This window comes from Notothenia rossii (assembly GCF_949606895.1).
Source record: "Notothenia rossii genome assembly, chromosome: 10".
In the NCBI taxonomy this organism is placed as follows: domain Eukaryota; kingdom Metazoa; phylum Chordata; class Actinopteri; order Perciformes; family Nototheniidae; genus Notothenia; species Notothenia rossii.
Genome location: NC_136908.1, coordinates 10226233 through 10243019, shown reverse-complemented (window position 1 = coordinate 10243019; position 16787 = coordinate 10226233). Strand labels below are relative to the sequence as shown.

Below are 16787 nucleotides of genomic sequence, written 5' to 3'. Positions count from 1 at the left end.
TATCTGTACTCGGTAGATAGCGTTCCACATGTCCACAGTTTATAGAAAGTAGAAAGGAGTACCAGGAAGCAAAAACATGTCAAATTAGAGGAGCTACAAAACATCCTCTCAATAGAAAAATAAAGAGCTTTTTGAACATTAAAACATGGAATGAAAATGTGCGTTGTATGTCCTCTCTAAGTCTCTTTGTATAAAGCTGTAATGTCACCAGACTGAAGGTGTTAATGTGACTCATCTCTGTTCCAGCCTGAGAACCTGCTGGTGTCCCACAGCGCCAGCGGCCAGCCGGCGGTGAAGCTCACAGACTTTGGTGACGCGGTGCAGCTCAACAGCGCCCTCTACGTCCACCCCCTGCTGGGCAGCCCTGAGTTCGCCTCCCCGGAGTTGGTCCTTGGAGATCCGGTGTCGCTGACCTCCGACCTTTGGAGCCTGGGCGTGGTGACCTACGTGCTGCTGAGCGGCGCCTCCCCCTTCCTGGACGAGAGTGCCGAGGAGACCTGCCTGAACATCTGCCGGCTGGACTTCAGCTTCCCCAGGGACTACTTCCAGGGCGTCAGCCAGGGGGCCCGGGACTTCATCTGCCTGCTGCTGAGGACCGACCCGGGACGGAGACCTCCAGCCGCAATCTGCCTCCAGGAGCCCTGGCTGCAGGACGAACCCTCTGACGAACGGGCCAGGACGGAGGGCTGCCTGGACACGTCCCGCCTCATCTCCTTCATCGACAGGAGGAAGAATCAGACCGACGCCCGGGCCATCGGGGGAGTCGGGAGCTTCATTCAGAGCCGCCTGCAGCCTCGAGTTTAAAGTCCATCCCTCGTCCCTGCTGTCCTGTAGGTGTCCTGTAGGGTCTGTCCTGTAAGGTCTGTCCTGTAGGGGCTGTCTTCTAGGTTCTGTCCTGTAGGGGCTGTCCTGTAAGGGCTGTCCTCTAGGTTCTGTCCTGTAGGGGCTGTCCTGTAAGGGCTGTCCTCTAGGTTCTGTCCTGTAGGGGCTGTCCTGTAGGGGCTGTCCTGTAAGGTCTGTCCTGTAGGGTCTGTCCTGTAGGGTCTGTCCTGTAGGGTCTGTCCTGTAGGGTCTGTCCTGTATGGTCTGTCCTGTAGGGTCTGTCCTCTAGGGGCTGTCCTGTAGGGTCTGTCCTCTAGGTTCTGTCCTGTAGGGTCTGTCCTCTAGGGTCTGTCCTCTAGGGGCTGTCCTCTGGGGGCTGCAGGCTCCTCTGGATTGGAGCATCTTGATGTTGTAAAGCTAGAAATAATGAATGCTGATCTGATCCTCTTTCACAGAATGTTGCTAAAGTCCTGTAGTCCTTTCACAAATTAGACCTGTAGGTCTAAACCAATCAGAGTCCTCGAGAACCAAGTTCTCACCAATCACGTAAATGAACGGATGCCCTTGTCTACTGCTGCTTGCTGCTTTCAACTCTAAACAGATTTTCTAGTAAAGTGAACAAAAAAAAACAACAAAAAAAAGTTATTTATTTTCCATTCGAAGAATTAGAGCTGACCGAGGAGCCGATTGAAGGAGCCTCGACGCGGAGAGCAAACTGCCCCCCCCCCCCCCCTCCTCCTGTTGCCAGGGGGACAAAGACATTGTGTGTTTGTGCTCTTTTACACTAAACTGCATTTCAAAGACTTTTGAGAAGCAGCCCTTTCTTATAGAAACAATGTATAAAAAAGGAAAAGTACTGTCTCTACATTTCCAAGGAAAAGGAATCCATTGTAGAAAAAGTCGCTGTAGACGCCCGGAGACGGTAACCGAGGTGTTTGAGACATTTATACGTCAGAGCTTTTTGATGGCTGCGCTTATATAATGTACCTAAATCTAAGATACGGTGATGATCATGTCGCGATGCTGCACTGTCCGATCTGAGAACAACAGACATCCATCGTTTGCTTTTCCTAGAACAAAACTTTTGTTGCGCAGATATGAGATGTTTAAGCCTTACCTTGTATATACATAGCCCTCTGCCTTCTTTCCCCTCACATTCACAGCGGGGTGTCCCCCCCCCCCCCCCCCTCGGAGGGCGGGATGCGAGACTTTTCGCGGCGTTCAGTGGCGGCGAATCAGACGGGAGTGAATGTGGAGGCAGAGGAAGAGAAATTACTGTAAATGCACTCATTGTATGTTATGTTTGATTATCATGTGCAATGTTGCGGCTTTAACATTTTATGCAACTATTTATGAAGACATCTGTTGTATCTGTAATAAATCTAGAGAAAAGCATGTACTTGGTACTGCAAGCACTGCTGGTAGTTTGTGTTTATTTTGTGTTACGACTTCCAGACCGTGTTAGAGGTCACACACATTTGCAATCATTACGGTTCGAACAAAAATATATTTCTTTTTTTTTTTTACTGTATGCCTCTGTAGTATTGGTACACCAAAGTCGCTCTAGCTTTTATAGTACTTAAGGAAATATGTTTTATCGCAGGTAACGGATGCCCACGTGGGATGATTGTTTACACGAGTTAAACACTTTGATTAGCCCGTTCTGAAAAAGGCAGGGGAGTTAAGAAAGAGATTTATTTGTCACAGAAAATTAGCATTGCCATTTTATTTTAAGACTTAAATGGGAGATTTTTCATCATTTTACTAAATGGTGTTCTGACTTTATGTACAGATACAGATTGTTGCCAAAATATTCCTTCCATAAATTCGCAAAAAAGTACCCTAAAACAGCAATTAAATTATGTTTTTTGATAGTTTTTTGGGAAATTGAAAGTCAAGATAGCGTTGGTATAACCACTTAACTATACCCATTTTCTAATTATGGCATTTTTCAACTGACCACGAAGAGAAATGACAGTCCGCTGTTACCTTTTAATTTATTTTTAAAGGTGTGCACAGGCCATTTCACAAGGACACTTGGACTGGATACCTCGAATAGGCTTGTTTTTTAAATTGTCTCGTCATTTTTTGTCATGTTTGTTTCATAAATTACATGTTTGCTATTTGTTTTTATGTTTTTTATCTTTGCAAGTTTATTTCTTTGTACAGATCATACATATTTTTCCCTCTTGTAAATATTCTCATTTTGCCATCAGTTATTTGGAAATTAAACACAATGAACATATTTGAACCCTGTTTGACATTTTGTTTCTTTAAGTTTTGTTTATTATTTATGTTTGTGTTTCATTATTTTAACAGCCACACTCTATGTTGCATGACTGAAGGAGGATCTGAGCTTTCTGGATGCTAGTCAGCACTACGGTCTTATAGAAAATAATGAGCCTTTTTTAATAATAAGCATTTTAATAGCAATAGTATCTAAAAAATAAATAAATAGGATAATCCCAGAAAAAACTAGTGAAAACCAGCTATGACTCTTTCGACATACAATACGCCTTAAAACTTTTCATATTTTTCAAAAAGCTACACTATGACTTATCCTGTTGCTTTGACAGATTATACAACAACTTTGTCTACACTTATCTCTATACATTTATTGGTACCACATTACAATAAGACTCCCCTTATAAAGTGTTTACGAATAGTTTGTAATTCATTCATCAATTAGGTTGTGAACACTTTATAAATCATTAATAAGCTTTTATAAGACATGAGATAAACAGGGCAACTGCGACCGGTTGCTTGCCAAATAGTGAGCCCACATGTATCTCTACCGCTAAGCCTTATATTGGCTACCTAGTTTACCTCGTCTTCTTCATCTGCCAGCATCCTTGGTATCTGTTGTTCACTGAGTTGATTCCCCCCCCCCCTTCCATCTGGATGTTTCTTGGTATCTCTTATGACAATTTATGAATGAGTCACTAACATTTATAGTAAGTAAGATGCAACAGAACCAAGCAAAACATTTTATTCACACATGAAGAAAATTAGGACTCGAAGTAATGACTGTTTAGTACGACTGACACACATATTTAAACATAAAAGCTTTTCTCAGACATAAATTAAAGACTTGGTAAGAAATAATTGTACTCAGACTGGAAAGGCTTTGTGTATATCCTTGAACAAGCGTCCAAGCAGTCCATCAGGTGAGCAGAGCCAAGCCAAGATGACCATTCAAGAACCTTGAGGTGTTCCTCCAACAAACTGCACGGTTTCCTCTCAGTCTACGGACATGTCCTTTGATGGTCGACCAAGCTCTTTTTATATGTAGTGTATGACTGCCAGTCTGGGGGTTCACAAACCACCTGCTGTGGTTCATGGTGCAGTGGTTGTAGGTTGTACCCCATGTTACTCAGCACTCTCCTGTATGCCCTCCACTCATCACTAATAATGCTACTTCCTGACTTAACATTCCGTCTAATCAGAGGGACAAGGTGGCATCTTGATCGTTTCTCCACTAGTTTCAACACTAGTCTCCGCCTTTTGACAACAAAAAAAAAAACTTTTGCAGGGAAATGAGTTTTAAGAGCAATGGCACGTCCTTTCCTCCGGAGCGTCACGTGAAGTGATGTCCAGTTGTGATGATGCCGCACAGCTGTTCGTCTCACAGACAGCTCTGTCCCCGTTGTTTTCACAAACACCCCCGCCTCTGTTAGTACACATTTACTGACATAAACATTTGTATCATCTGTTGTAGACCCAAATACATTAAATAAAATAAGAACTCATTCTCAAAAAAGCTAAACACCATTCTTAAAATGTATTTAAACGAACAACAGTTAGATTAATATTGATTAGAGTGCACAATAGAAATACAAATAATTCAGAGAAGAAAAAGAGATAGGCCTATGTTATCTATCGAAACCCAGTTAGATTAGACTAACTGCACACTGTTTGTTTGTGTGGAAATGTAGCAAATTAACATTTTAAATAGTACTTAATGACTGACTGAATGGAAATGACAATAAATGAAAATGTAAAACGAAAAAAGCGATCATGAAAATCTTTCCAATAAATCAATAAAATGATTTTTGACCACTTTGTTGTACAGATATATCACATATTGTAACTAAATGATACATTAATTGAAACAGAACACAGTATCAACTGAGGAGTGACTCTGGTGAGTTTCATGTATTTTCATCACTCCGCTGGGAAACTGCTCTCATGTCAAGAAGCAACAGATCAGTGCATGCGCTGCATCGTCCAATCAGTGAGCGATACACAGTAAGGGGGCGGGGCGAGTATCTGAGGATTTCATCGGAGGATGGTCTGGTGGTTCATCCTCGATTATCGATCCTCGGTCCTCCGGCAGGACCATATTGGAGATAAGCGCCATGGGACGCTACTCAAGATGGTGCAGACAAATCAACTTCCGGTGATACCGAGGACCAAGGAAATTAAAATAACCGACTTGAGTTGAGATGCAGCCAAGATGGAAGGGGGGGAATCAACTCCGTGAACAACAGATACCAAGGATGTTGGCTGATGAAGAAGACGAAGTAAGCTAGGAAGCTCGCAGGAGGCTTAGTCATCTTGCCAAATAGTGCGCCTGTGTTTGTTGATGTATTCGCGTTATACGTTATTACTGGTTTATAAATGGTTCTTAATGATTAATAAAGTTTACAACCTAATTATAAACTCTTTATGAATCCTTTATAAGGGTAGTCTTATTGTAAAGTGGTACCCATTTCTTCATATTTTTTGACAAACTATAATATGACTTTTTTAGAGAAATGTTCAATTTACTCAATCTTTTCTCATCATTCTGTACTATGACATACACTAATATGACTTTCTTTAAAACATTCAACTAAACTAACTTTTTTCATATTGTCTGACATGCTACACTATTACTTTTACCTTGATATTTTCAACATACTATAACATGTTTCTATTATTAAAAAATAATGATAAGATGACTTTTCATGATATTTCCAAGGTAGTAATACCATGTTGCATTGATAACAAAATGTACACTTTTAAATAAAAAAAACGAGAGCCTTCCTGTACTCTGAACCTCCCAATTAAAGTCTGAACAGGAAGATGCTTTTACTTATTTTTAAATGTATGGGACAGGAAGAAAACACACATCAACAGGCCAGACATTTTTGGTTTATAGCAATGTTGTCTTTTATTCTAATTTCCAATAACAGAGAATATATCAGTCCCTTATTTGTACAAAAATACCTGAACAGGATACAATGTAGATCCAGGAGCCGCACAGACAGAATGAAGCAAAAGACAGTGGGGTTTTCTGAAAAAATGATCACGGTTCATTCGCCCTTTTTGTTTTCTTTCCCTGAAATGTCTATTTGACTTCAGCTTATGATGACTTCAATCTAAAAAAATAATAAAAGAAAACACAACTAACATAAAGTCAGTTTCACCTGCACTGTGAGTCACCATTTTGGATGTATGTGACCTGAATTTAGGATTTTGTTCCAGTAGGCTTCACAGTTATAGCTTACTGTAAATGAACGCAGTGAGTGGACGGATGGCAAATAAGGACTTGATGCCGTTCACAAACAAGAGGCACCTGCTGCAAGGATAGGCTTAGTTTAGGAAAAAGATGTCTTGTTATGCACCTTAAAAATCTGAGTAAATGGACATAGTAAAATGCACAACCCTCTTGAGCTACAGCGTATAATTGCACTAATTGTGTGGAAAGGTGTATAAAAGCTGCTAAGAATATCCTGAAGGGTTAGGCGTTAGGTGTGTGTGCTCTCAGGTGAAAAAAACACCAATGTGTGTGTGTGTGTGTGTGTGTGTGTGTGTGTGTGTGTGTGTGTGTGTGTGTGTATATATGTGTGTAAAATCCAATCATTTACAGGAGTGTTTTCCTTAAATGAGTGGAATCTGCCGGACCGACAGACAAAGCGGGAACATTTGAAAAACACGTGGTTTTAAAAGAAAATGGCATCAGAATTGGATGCTGGCAGTCAGCTTATACACACCACTGATGTTCAGAAATTTGACACGTGCCAAAAATCCAGTTTGATCTCTAAAAAACAGAAACAGCTTAATTTAATACTGTATACATTGTGGTATATTCTTTGTTTATATTTATATAAAAGTTTGTTTTGTGTCAAACCAAAGAAAAAACACAGTAATGTCAATATACACACAAATAATGGAAAGTAAGGACTAAATAAATCATTCTTCATTTTACACGGAGTTATGAGCAAAAGCATAACGCCCCATACATAGTGATCTGTGACCTAGGTACAGTGTTAGATCTACGTCTTCCATAGCTTCACATACTTAGAAAACATACTGTATACTGGTATATTCATATACTTGGGCTTGTGTATAGGATTGCATTCTAGCACAGTGATTTAAAAAAATGAAGGGCGGACGGTTGTGTCCTCCCTCTCTAACAGACAGGAAATTAACCTCACACTTAAAAACTGGGAATGCTCCTGCCTCCTTTAATCCTCGGCTTAGCTTGACTTCACCCAACCGACAAGCAACCTTCCTCTCTAAAAAGGCAAGTAATGATAACCAGAAGAATCCTGAATAGTGAATATAACAGTCTAGCCACACACACATATCCACACACACTCACACATATTCACCATAGCTTAACAGGCTGGACACAGGTGGGAAAGGGGGGGAGGGGGGGTTCAAGCATTATCCAATCCCTGGGGAGAGTCTGCCCTGGCTGACTAAAAAGGCCTGATTGGTGGAGCGCAGAGCTACTGAGTCATTCAAGTCACGTGATTGGTCGACTGGTCCTGGCAGTGAGTCAATCGAAAGGGTTAAGTTGGCCATGTGCTAACCCTGAGAGTCTGGCACAGGAGGAAGAGGAGGTGCAGGTTAGGCTAAGTAGCTGTTACAGTATGTCACAAGCCTGCAGTATTTTCACTCGCTGGTCACACGACAGTAGGATTGGGCCGGAAAGATAACAGAACTTCAAAAATGTCCTCTCTTGCCTCCACTCCAGTTTTTTTCTTCCTATGATATGGGGTTGTCTTTTGGATGCCCACAGGGCAGAAAGGGACATATTTAAATAGAAAACATCCACTCAGATGACATGTTGAAATCACAATGTTTGAATTTCTTTTGAGAATGTGTTTTCCATTTGACCACAAGGGGGTGCCAAAGTTCGATTTTTCAAATTCTACACATAACCGTTTTAAGACTGATTTGTTAGTGATTAATTATAAGTCGAGTATTTGATGACCAGCTTTGAATTGTATGTCCACCTTGTATCTTTTTTACTTAATCTCCCAGAATGCTTTGCAACAACCACCAGAAATAGGCTTGAACATGCTGTTTCGTGAATATTGGCCGTTAGCCACATTAGCTAGCTAGCTAAATTATGTAACGCTGCAATTAGTGCTTATTTTTTGATAGGTTTGTTAATTTCGATGACGAATGGATGAAAAAGAATGTCCATCACATTTTACTCTAAAACAATGTGAAATCACTTTTTTGTCCTTCCAAGAGTCTCAAGATAGTTCAGTTTACTATATTTTATTAGAGAGTATTCACTTTAAAAAGGTTATTGATCATCCAAATAGGTGGCATTTAGTTTTCTGTTGAATTATCAAGTAATGATATGTATGGGCCCTTGCTGACACTCATACGATGGCTGCAAGGCATTCTGGTTAACTGAGGCTACTGCTGGTGGCAAAAGTGCTTCTTCCAACTCTATCATGACTATCCTTCTACGTTTGTTTTAAATATCTATGCAATACAAAAAAACATATTTTTGTCTGATTGTGAGGGACTGACACCACAACCTGATGTTCACCTCTGATGCTATCAATCTCCCGTGGAAGATACTGGAAATAAGTGAACATGATGTTACATTTTGTCAATAACCTGCAGACATAAGGTAAGTACAGTACTAAACCAGAAAATAGGCAGCGAAATGCACGTTTGCATCACTTGCTGTTTTCTGGTCATACATATCTAAAAAGAAAGGGTCAAAGATATCCCAATAAAGGCATTGTGGTCAGCACTTTAAATCCTAAGCTATTGACAGCCAACAGCTAGTTTACTTAGCGAAGGAAGTCAATGTAGCGAAATACTCTAGCAGATGACCCCGGTTTAGACAACAAAGACTAGTGGACCTTGGTTATGGCTGATGATAAACCCTACCCAAGGAATTTAGGCTATCTTTGAGGGGAAGCTATAGCTTAACAGTATTGAACTCAAAACAATTAAAAAGCAAATGATTTTAGCTTGGTCCAGAAATGTTCTGTTTAAAATAATGAAAAAACGGAGTTGGTAGAAACAAATCGATGCACACATGGGTCTGGCATTTAGGGCCAATTATTTTCTGAGAGAGACACTTTTTGGCCAAATACAAAAAAGCTCAATGTGAAGCAGATTGTATAAATCGTTCTCGAGATATGTGGATATACATACCCACAGACAGAGATATGTTGCTATATCATAACGTGTTGCTTAGCTGGCTTCAGATGTGCTGGATGTGTGTTTCCTTTACACAGAGCCTGGCTGTTGTGTCTTTGTGCTAAGCTAACTAGCCGTTTTTCGCTAGCTTTAAATTCAGCGTACAGACATGAGAGTGGTATCGATCTTTCCATCTAACTCTTGGCCATTTTACATTATCCTGATACCACTCCATCCTCTTGAAATCTGAAATATGTTACTGTATGTGCATTATAATATATAGCTTCGATTTTATAGACAAGGCTCACAATTTTCACTTAAGGCGAGTGAATCTCATTCCACTGTGTGTTGACGCACAATCTACTGAGTTCACATTTCAAGTCATTTGATCAATTCCATATTAAAACAAACAAAGACAAAAGGATAAACGGTGTGGGAGTGCTTTTGTTGATTTGTCTTTTCTGGAGTGAGGGAACAGTGGTCAGAATCCGAACATGACAGCTCCAACCATCAATATCAAATCAATAATTAAAATGTGCAAGCAGTGAGCTCAGAAGAGACTTAGGAGAAGAACAATGACATTCAAAGACAAATTCACCAAGAGATTTAACCCCTTTAGATTACAAAAAAAAAATAAAATGGTAGAAGCCTGGGGGTGGACACACTTTTCAGGAGTATATTTAAAAGTCTTCCCCCTCTTCCTCATGGTCCTGAGACGCACATTCGTTTTTTTTATTGTTGCCACACGGAGGTCCAAAATATCCCCAAACCTTTTTCTGAAAGGCACGGCATAATCAGCCCTAACTCTGCTGAGCCTAACTTTGCTCCCACGCCACTGTAATCCAATCAGAACTGATGGAAATTCATAGCATGCTTTTCAGAAGGGGGGGACGGTTTGGAGGAGGAACGGAGAGCAGACAGCCTCATTTAGCTAGAGAGGACAGCTGTCGTCTGTCCGCCCGGGAGTGCAAAACTAGTTCTGCATTGAATCAACAGTAATAAAAACAGCATTAAAATGACATCAAGTAATCAATTCTACAAGAGAGGCTTGTTGCAGCCTCTCCTGATAAACATTCCTCTGTCCTTTCAGCAAACCCTCGCCACTGCTCTGCTTATCTCAGCTACTTTTCTGCCCAATTTATCTCTGAGCTTCTGTGGAGGAGGAGAGGGCAGGATATGGGGTGGGGGAGGGGGGGGTTACACCAGGGGATTGTGGGACAGCAGAGAGGCTGCATCGAGTCTGTTTTTGGAAGGGGGGACAGGGTGTCAGCTTATCCAGACTGGACTGCAAAGGTAGAGGAAACTCCTGGATTGAGTTTGATAAGATCCAGAGAGGTTCCCCGTCCATCCCTGATGATTTATGAGGAAGTCAGAGGGTGGCACCCCCCCTCGAAGGACTGAGGGTGGGGCGGGCACCACAGCTTATCAGGCCTGGAGGATGTGGGAGGTTAAAGGGTGAGGGAGGGGTCCATCCTAGAGACCCGCAGCCATCCTGCAAACAGACTTTCGCCGTCTCGTGTTTTCACATCACATGGTCTCTCTCCAACAGCAATGACAAAACAGTCGAGTCTCCATGACAACGTTGGCCGACTGCCGGGTCCTCGATCTGCAACGCTTGACCAGACAGCGGAAAGCCTGGAGGAAAGCGCTGCCGCATTGGGGGAAATCAGAAAAACCTCCAATGCCCGGCGAGTTCACATCCTCAAACTCGACTTCTCTATCCCCTCACCTTCGTCGGTGAGGAAGGGGCAGATGGGGGCGGCGGAATCTCAGGGTTAGAGAGAGGTGTGCAAAAAAAGGGGGTGGAGGTGTTGGGGTTGAGGAGTGTCACAAGGCCACGGCGGTGCACGGGTGTTTAAGCTTGCAGGGCAGCACCCCTCTGTTCAGCTGGTAAAACTCCACAAGGTGGATCAAGTCGGTGAATTTTGTGGCGCCGTCGTCGAGGCTGAAGAGCACCTGACCGTCTTCCTCACACTGAGGGGGGAGGAGACGGTTAACATCACATGGAGATAAGACACTTCATCCCTCTGAGCTACTCAAGGAACATTAGTTGGAAAATGCTTTTGTTTTATCTTCAAAATCTATTATTTCCTGGGGATATTGTATCCCTGGAGGAAATTGGATTTTGTAATGGTTGCTACATTATAGAATAAAACATTAATAAATTGAATAATACAATTGAACAAAAAAATACAAATATTTAATATCATAGAATTTAATTTAATAAAAAATGAATACATATTAAATAAAAAATAAATCAAATGAAATAAATTAAAAGAAAATACAATACAAATATGTATAAGATCATAGATAAGATGTTCACATACTACCCTGGAGGAAAACAGTTAAGACATTATAGAATAAAATCTAAATATAGGAGATGCTCTGCAATATACTGTATAAACTAAACATTTTTAAATATGTATATTTTCCATATATACATTAGTGTATGTAATGCAGTAATATATTGCCATAATAATAATGCAAAAGTGCTGTGAGTATTGCACAGGTCACTGAAATGCCAGTAAAGTAGTAAAAGTGTGGTCAATGAGCATTCGTCTGTGAGTGATAAATCTCAACAACTATTGGATGGATAGTCTTTAAATCGTGTACAGCCGTTCATGATCGTCAGAGGATAAACCCTTCTTATTTGAGTGATCCTGTGTTTTTTTCATCCAGCACAGTTATCAGGTCGTACATTCAGGAGGTAGATTCCTCACCTCAAGTGAAAAAGTATGTCTCTGTTGTTATTTAGGTGAACTGGCCCTTTGAGGAATTTCAATTTCAAATCTGTACTGTAACACAATAAATTCAAAAAGATGGCTGCCCGGGGGGAGGGAAGAATTTTCTTAAAAATAAAAAAAACATGGTATGCTTTGGGAATTGGTTGGTAGTGGTCTTATATTAAAAAGGGACAGTCCACCCCAAAATCATAAAAACATATTTGTTCTTTTAACTATTTTGTTAAATATGATTATAGATCAATTGCTAACAGTCTACAATTTAAAAACCAGAACAATTTAGACTGATGAGTAGCATTAAAGAGGGCATCATTTGCATTAATTGTATTTTGTGCTTCAACTGAGACATGTCTCAATGTTTTAATGTTCAAAAAGGTTTTTATTATTCTCATACTGTCTGTATTGGGGGGGACATTTGGGGGACTTTAGCATTCGCAGATCATTTACATGCACAAAAACCTGTATAACACACTATAGGAAAGGGAAAGCCTTTTTTTTCTCAAAGAATCTATTTAGGAAATAACCTATTTGCTGGTGTTACTGTGATCTTCCTCACTGTGCCTTATGTCAGTGAGCATGGCGTGCTTCCTGCAGTGTAATGTGACGTGTTGTGTCATGTGACGTGTCGTGTCATGTGACTGACCGGCAGGATCTGGAAGTGCTTGATCTTCTGGTGGTGGCACAAGGTGAGCACGAATGCCTTGACATTACTCTGACTGTCCCGCAACAGGAATAACCTGAAACACAGAACAGAAGAAAGAGATGATTAAAGCTATTCATGAGAAGTATATATCACCACTGTAACGGCGTGCGTTGAAGCTTCAACGCTTCTGCCCATTCACTTTGAATGGGGTGACGTCACACTTTGCCGAACTGCATTGTGGGAGCGTCGCTTCGCTTTGCTCGCGTTGCTCGCGTTGCTTGCTTCAAAAGTTGAGCAATGTTCAACTTTTGAAGCTTTCGGCGGAAGCGTCAGCCAATCAAATCATATGCCAGTACAAGCTCTAGCCAATCAAACCGCTGCTTGTGTGTCCGGGCGGGAGATTCATGTGATTGGTTGTTGGTCGAGCTTCAGACACGCCCACCTGCAAGCTTCAACGCACGCCGCTGTGTGGACGCTGCGTAACTTTGCATGGCTTTATAAGATTACACTTTATGATATGCTGCTGCGTGATTTGTTGAGAACCTTGTCTTAATCCACAAGGCCTCTGTCATGCCAAAATACTAGGTCTAAGCGTTTCTTGGCAGCATTGATGTCTCGTTTTCCCGAAGCTTTTTACTTAATTTCACATGGTTAACATTTACATTAAAATAACATCAGATAAAAACATAATTCCTAAGCAAACCAGCTAATCTTACCCATCTACTTGGCCTTGTTGGATGATCATTTTGTGGGCATCCTCCCTCATGATGCGACCATGGAACCATACCTGTGTCCTGTGGATCACTGAAAGACAGACATCTGTGACTCCAATTTTCTCATACTCCTAATACGTTTACATATACAGATATACATCTGCAAGAAAAACTGAACACACAATACACACTGAGGCCGTTTCTCAATCTCGAGGAAACTGGCTTCCAAGCCAATATTTCAAGGATACTACGTCATCGAGTGTCGCCGAAGGACTGTTCCAATCTCCAGCATACTTGGAATTCCACCGAGGCCGCGTCCTTGGTTTGGGGGTAATTTCGAGGCTGCACAGGGGTAAACTTTGCGTCCTTAAAATCCCCACAATGCTTTGCGCACGGACCAATTTCCCCAAATCTGTGACGGAAAATGTAAGGCGGGGCCTCTCATATGACGCACACCTGCACACTTGCTAGCCTGTTCCACTCTTTGTTTTCCGAATGCCAGGAAGGATTCTTGCCAAGCTTCTAAAGCAAGTGACTCGCGATTGAGAAACGGCCTAAGACTATCTAATGTATTTGGCTGGGGTCTGAAGTGGGAGTACCTGTGCTCAGAGAGGAGGGGTGCAGGGGGCTCGAGCTGCCCAGGACATTCATACGCTGGCTCCGTTTCTATGTGGAAGAAAGGGCAACAATTGTTAAAAGATGACAACATATATTGACTTTTCCTTTCCTTAATGGCACATGGAAATTGGGCTGAACCAAAACTTAAAGATTTACATTTTGCAGGATCTGTTTTTGTACAGTCGTCAACCACAACCAAAAAAAGAATCGGAGTGAGCAGCTGCTTTCTGCTTAATCCTCATCAGAGCTGTGATCTCAGCAACAGATAAGTGGAGCTGCTAGACACTTGATTTTACAGAGAAAAGTGATGCAGGAAAAATTGTAATTAGGTCAAGATGGAAAAAGGCTTTCACTCTGACGTGATCACACACAAAGTATGATAGGTACTGATAGGGAATACTGAGATGCATGAAATTAAATACGTAGTTTAACTTTTTTTGTAATGGCCCGTGCTAGATCAACTATAATTATATCTGAAAAATGATTCAAGTAGTTTAATATATTTTTGTAATATTTGGGTGTTAACGATATTACACAACAAGTTTGGGCCATAAAAGAAAAGGCAGTTATTACTTAAAAAAACGTGACTTCTCTCTGACTTCCACCTCTTTAGAAATATATGAAGTGGCCATTTTTATATTAATATGTTGTTATAATTTTGCAACACAGAAACATTGACACCATCCTATTAGAAAGTAGCTTGAGGGAGATTAGGATCAAATAAAAAACTAAACCAAGAGGAAGTTGATGATAAAATGGCTTTTATAAACCCCACAGGAAACTACCCCTTTGTGTTTATCACATTAAACAACTGGAGATTATATCTGTGGGTTCAGATTTCCCCCCCTCTTACCCTCCACGTCTGTCCCTCCTCCACGGCGGCGCTCTGGGCCTCGAGGGGGTTGTCGATGACCCGCCCGGTCCTCCCGGAGAAGTCCATGGCCACCAGAGAGTTCTCAGATACACTCCGCTGTGAGGAGACGTGGCAGGGTGGGAGGAGGGAGGGAAAGGTGGGGAGTGGGGGAGGAGCAGGGTGGAGGGGTGGTGGTGATGGGTGGGGGAGAGACAAGGGTCAGAGGTCAAACAAGCCAGACACAGTCACTGGGGCATGACAAATCCTGTCTGCACACAGACCCTCAAACGCCCCTCTGAGGAAAAGCACAAGCCTCTCTGGTTCTGCGGCGAGACATTTTCTTAGATTTTTTCTTAATAATAACTGAAAATAAGGTAAATGAAATACTTGTCTTTCACTCAGAGCAGTCGTTATCATAACTAGCAAGACTTAAAACACATAATAATGTCCAAGAAGTTCCAAGACACACTTTTTGTATATTCTGCAACTTAAACTTCGTGACTCATTTTGGACTGCGGACATTTAAACGACTCTACAAGGGGTATCGATTACAAAGAAATGTCTTAAGGAAGACAATGCCTTTTATAGAACAATTATATATTGTTTTAAAATCTTTTTGCAAAGACAGAAGCACCTTCCCCACAAGGCTTCAGGGAATTAAATGTAAAGAGACTTGGGACTACTTTTTCAAGTAAAGTGATCTCAAATAAAAGAAGGTCAAAGGATAATGAAAACACTGATTTGTTGTTAAAAGGACAAAACACAAAGTAAAACACCTCCTGCTGCTAAGTGACTAGTCCTGGTGCTGTGTATGTAATATCTTAACAGCATACGTGTGCCTTAACATTATGTAAGCTTTCACTATTTAAAATAAATCTGGGATAAGGTGTTTTGTATCGGATGTTCTTTAGTTATAGACTGTTGTTTGTTTGACCTGAATCTGGACCGTAAGCCTTTCACTAAAGAGCGCTTTTGTCACCCCTAACCAAATGTCAAACAGCAGCAGTGATTGTTAGGATCAAACATCACTTAAGCATTTTACTATTCATGTTTTTATGCAAAATAGAAGTGATCAAGCTGGAGATGCAGCGAGTGATCAGACACAGGTCCAAACCGATACACAGTTCAGCCATGCACACACACATCCACAAATACACTCAAACCTCTGGAGAGAGTAAATCCACACACGTACGGTTCATGCACACACTCTCTTGGTTCCTCTGAGGTTTTGAGTGAGAGAAGGGCATTAAACTTGGAGCCACAGAGGAAATATAAATGATTTTACAGAAAATGTTTTATTTTTAACATACAATTAAATGGAAAATGGCAAAGTGGGAATCAGCGTGTCAGAATTGTTTTAATCTGCCAACAAATTGTAATATGTTCATCTATAGATCGTTAATTTCCTATAAAGAAAAGCCAGAAACAAGGTAGCAAAAAAGTGAGTCAATGCACCAATTCCCTTAGTTTCAACCATGGAAATGTCAATGCTGCTGGACAAAGAAATACTGATTTCTGACCATAAGTACGGTGGCCCAAAACACTTACAGGAGAAACACGCTGCACTTTCAAAAACAATGCAAATATAAAAACACAAATGAGCAAATGAAGAAACATCTTCACCAACACATGCACAGCATTTAGAAAACATTCAACTAAAGGGTTTAATAAACTTGAACTCTGCAAAGACAAAACGCTGCAAACGCTACGATGTATCAACGAGTTGGTGAATGTTTTCTAAACGTTGCGCATGTGTTGTCAAATGAGTGAAGATGTTTCTTTCTTTGCATCGATTTTAAAACTGCATCGTGTTTCTCCTAATGGAAATGTATGGTGTCGGCCACCATATGTAATGGTTTATGGATCAACAAAGCTCTATTGGGTTATACGAAGGTGATTCAGATACTCACCACAGGTGCTGTAAAAGGCGAAAGATTGGACTTCCTCTGCTGGGGGACGTTGTAGCTCTGATAAAGGACTATCCCATACTGTGAGAAATAAGAGAAAGGTGA

The 16787-nt window shown here is 41.1% G+C and overlaps 3 protein-coding genes across 6 annotated transcripts in view; 1 reads left to right on the top strand and 2 right to left on the bottom strand.

Annotated features, from left to right (window-relative positions):
• LOC307023126 (triple functional domain protein-like) overlaps positions 1-3067 on the top strand; it is a 94186-nt gene extending 91119 nt beyond the window's left edge. For all 4 annotated transcript variants that reach the window (XM_079656167.1, XM_079656166.1, XM_079656165.1 and 1 more), the window contains exon 63: positions 247-3067. In XM_079656167.1, the coding sequence (XP_079512293.1) occupies positions 247-804 (558 nt within the window). In that variant the 3' untranslated portion in view covers positions 805-3067. The remainder of the gene's footprint in view (positions 1-246) is intronic.
• Positions 1-16787, bottom strand: part of cfap90 (cilia and flagella associated protein 90) — a 200638-nt gene that overhangs the window by 104287 nt on the left and 79564 nt on the right. The window lies entirely within an intron of this gene.
• Positions 5952-16787, bottom strand: part of LOC307023131 (growth factor receptor-bound protein 10-like) — a 54428-nt gene continuing 43592 nt past the window's right edge. Inside the window, 6 exon segments of the mRNA XM_079656180.1 lie at positions 5952-11181; positions 12592-12685; positions 13308-13395; positions 13904-13970; positions 14776-14892; positions 16686-16763. Of these exon segments, the coding sequence (XP_079512306.1) occupies positions 11035-11181; positions 12592-12685; positions 13308-13395; positions 13904-13970; positions 14776-14892; positions 16686-16763 (591 nt within the window). The 3' untranslated portion in view covers positions 5952-11034.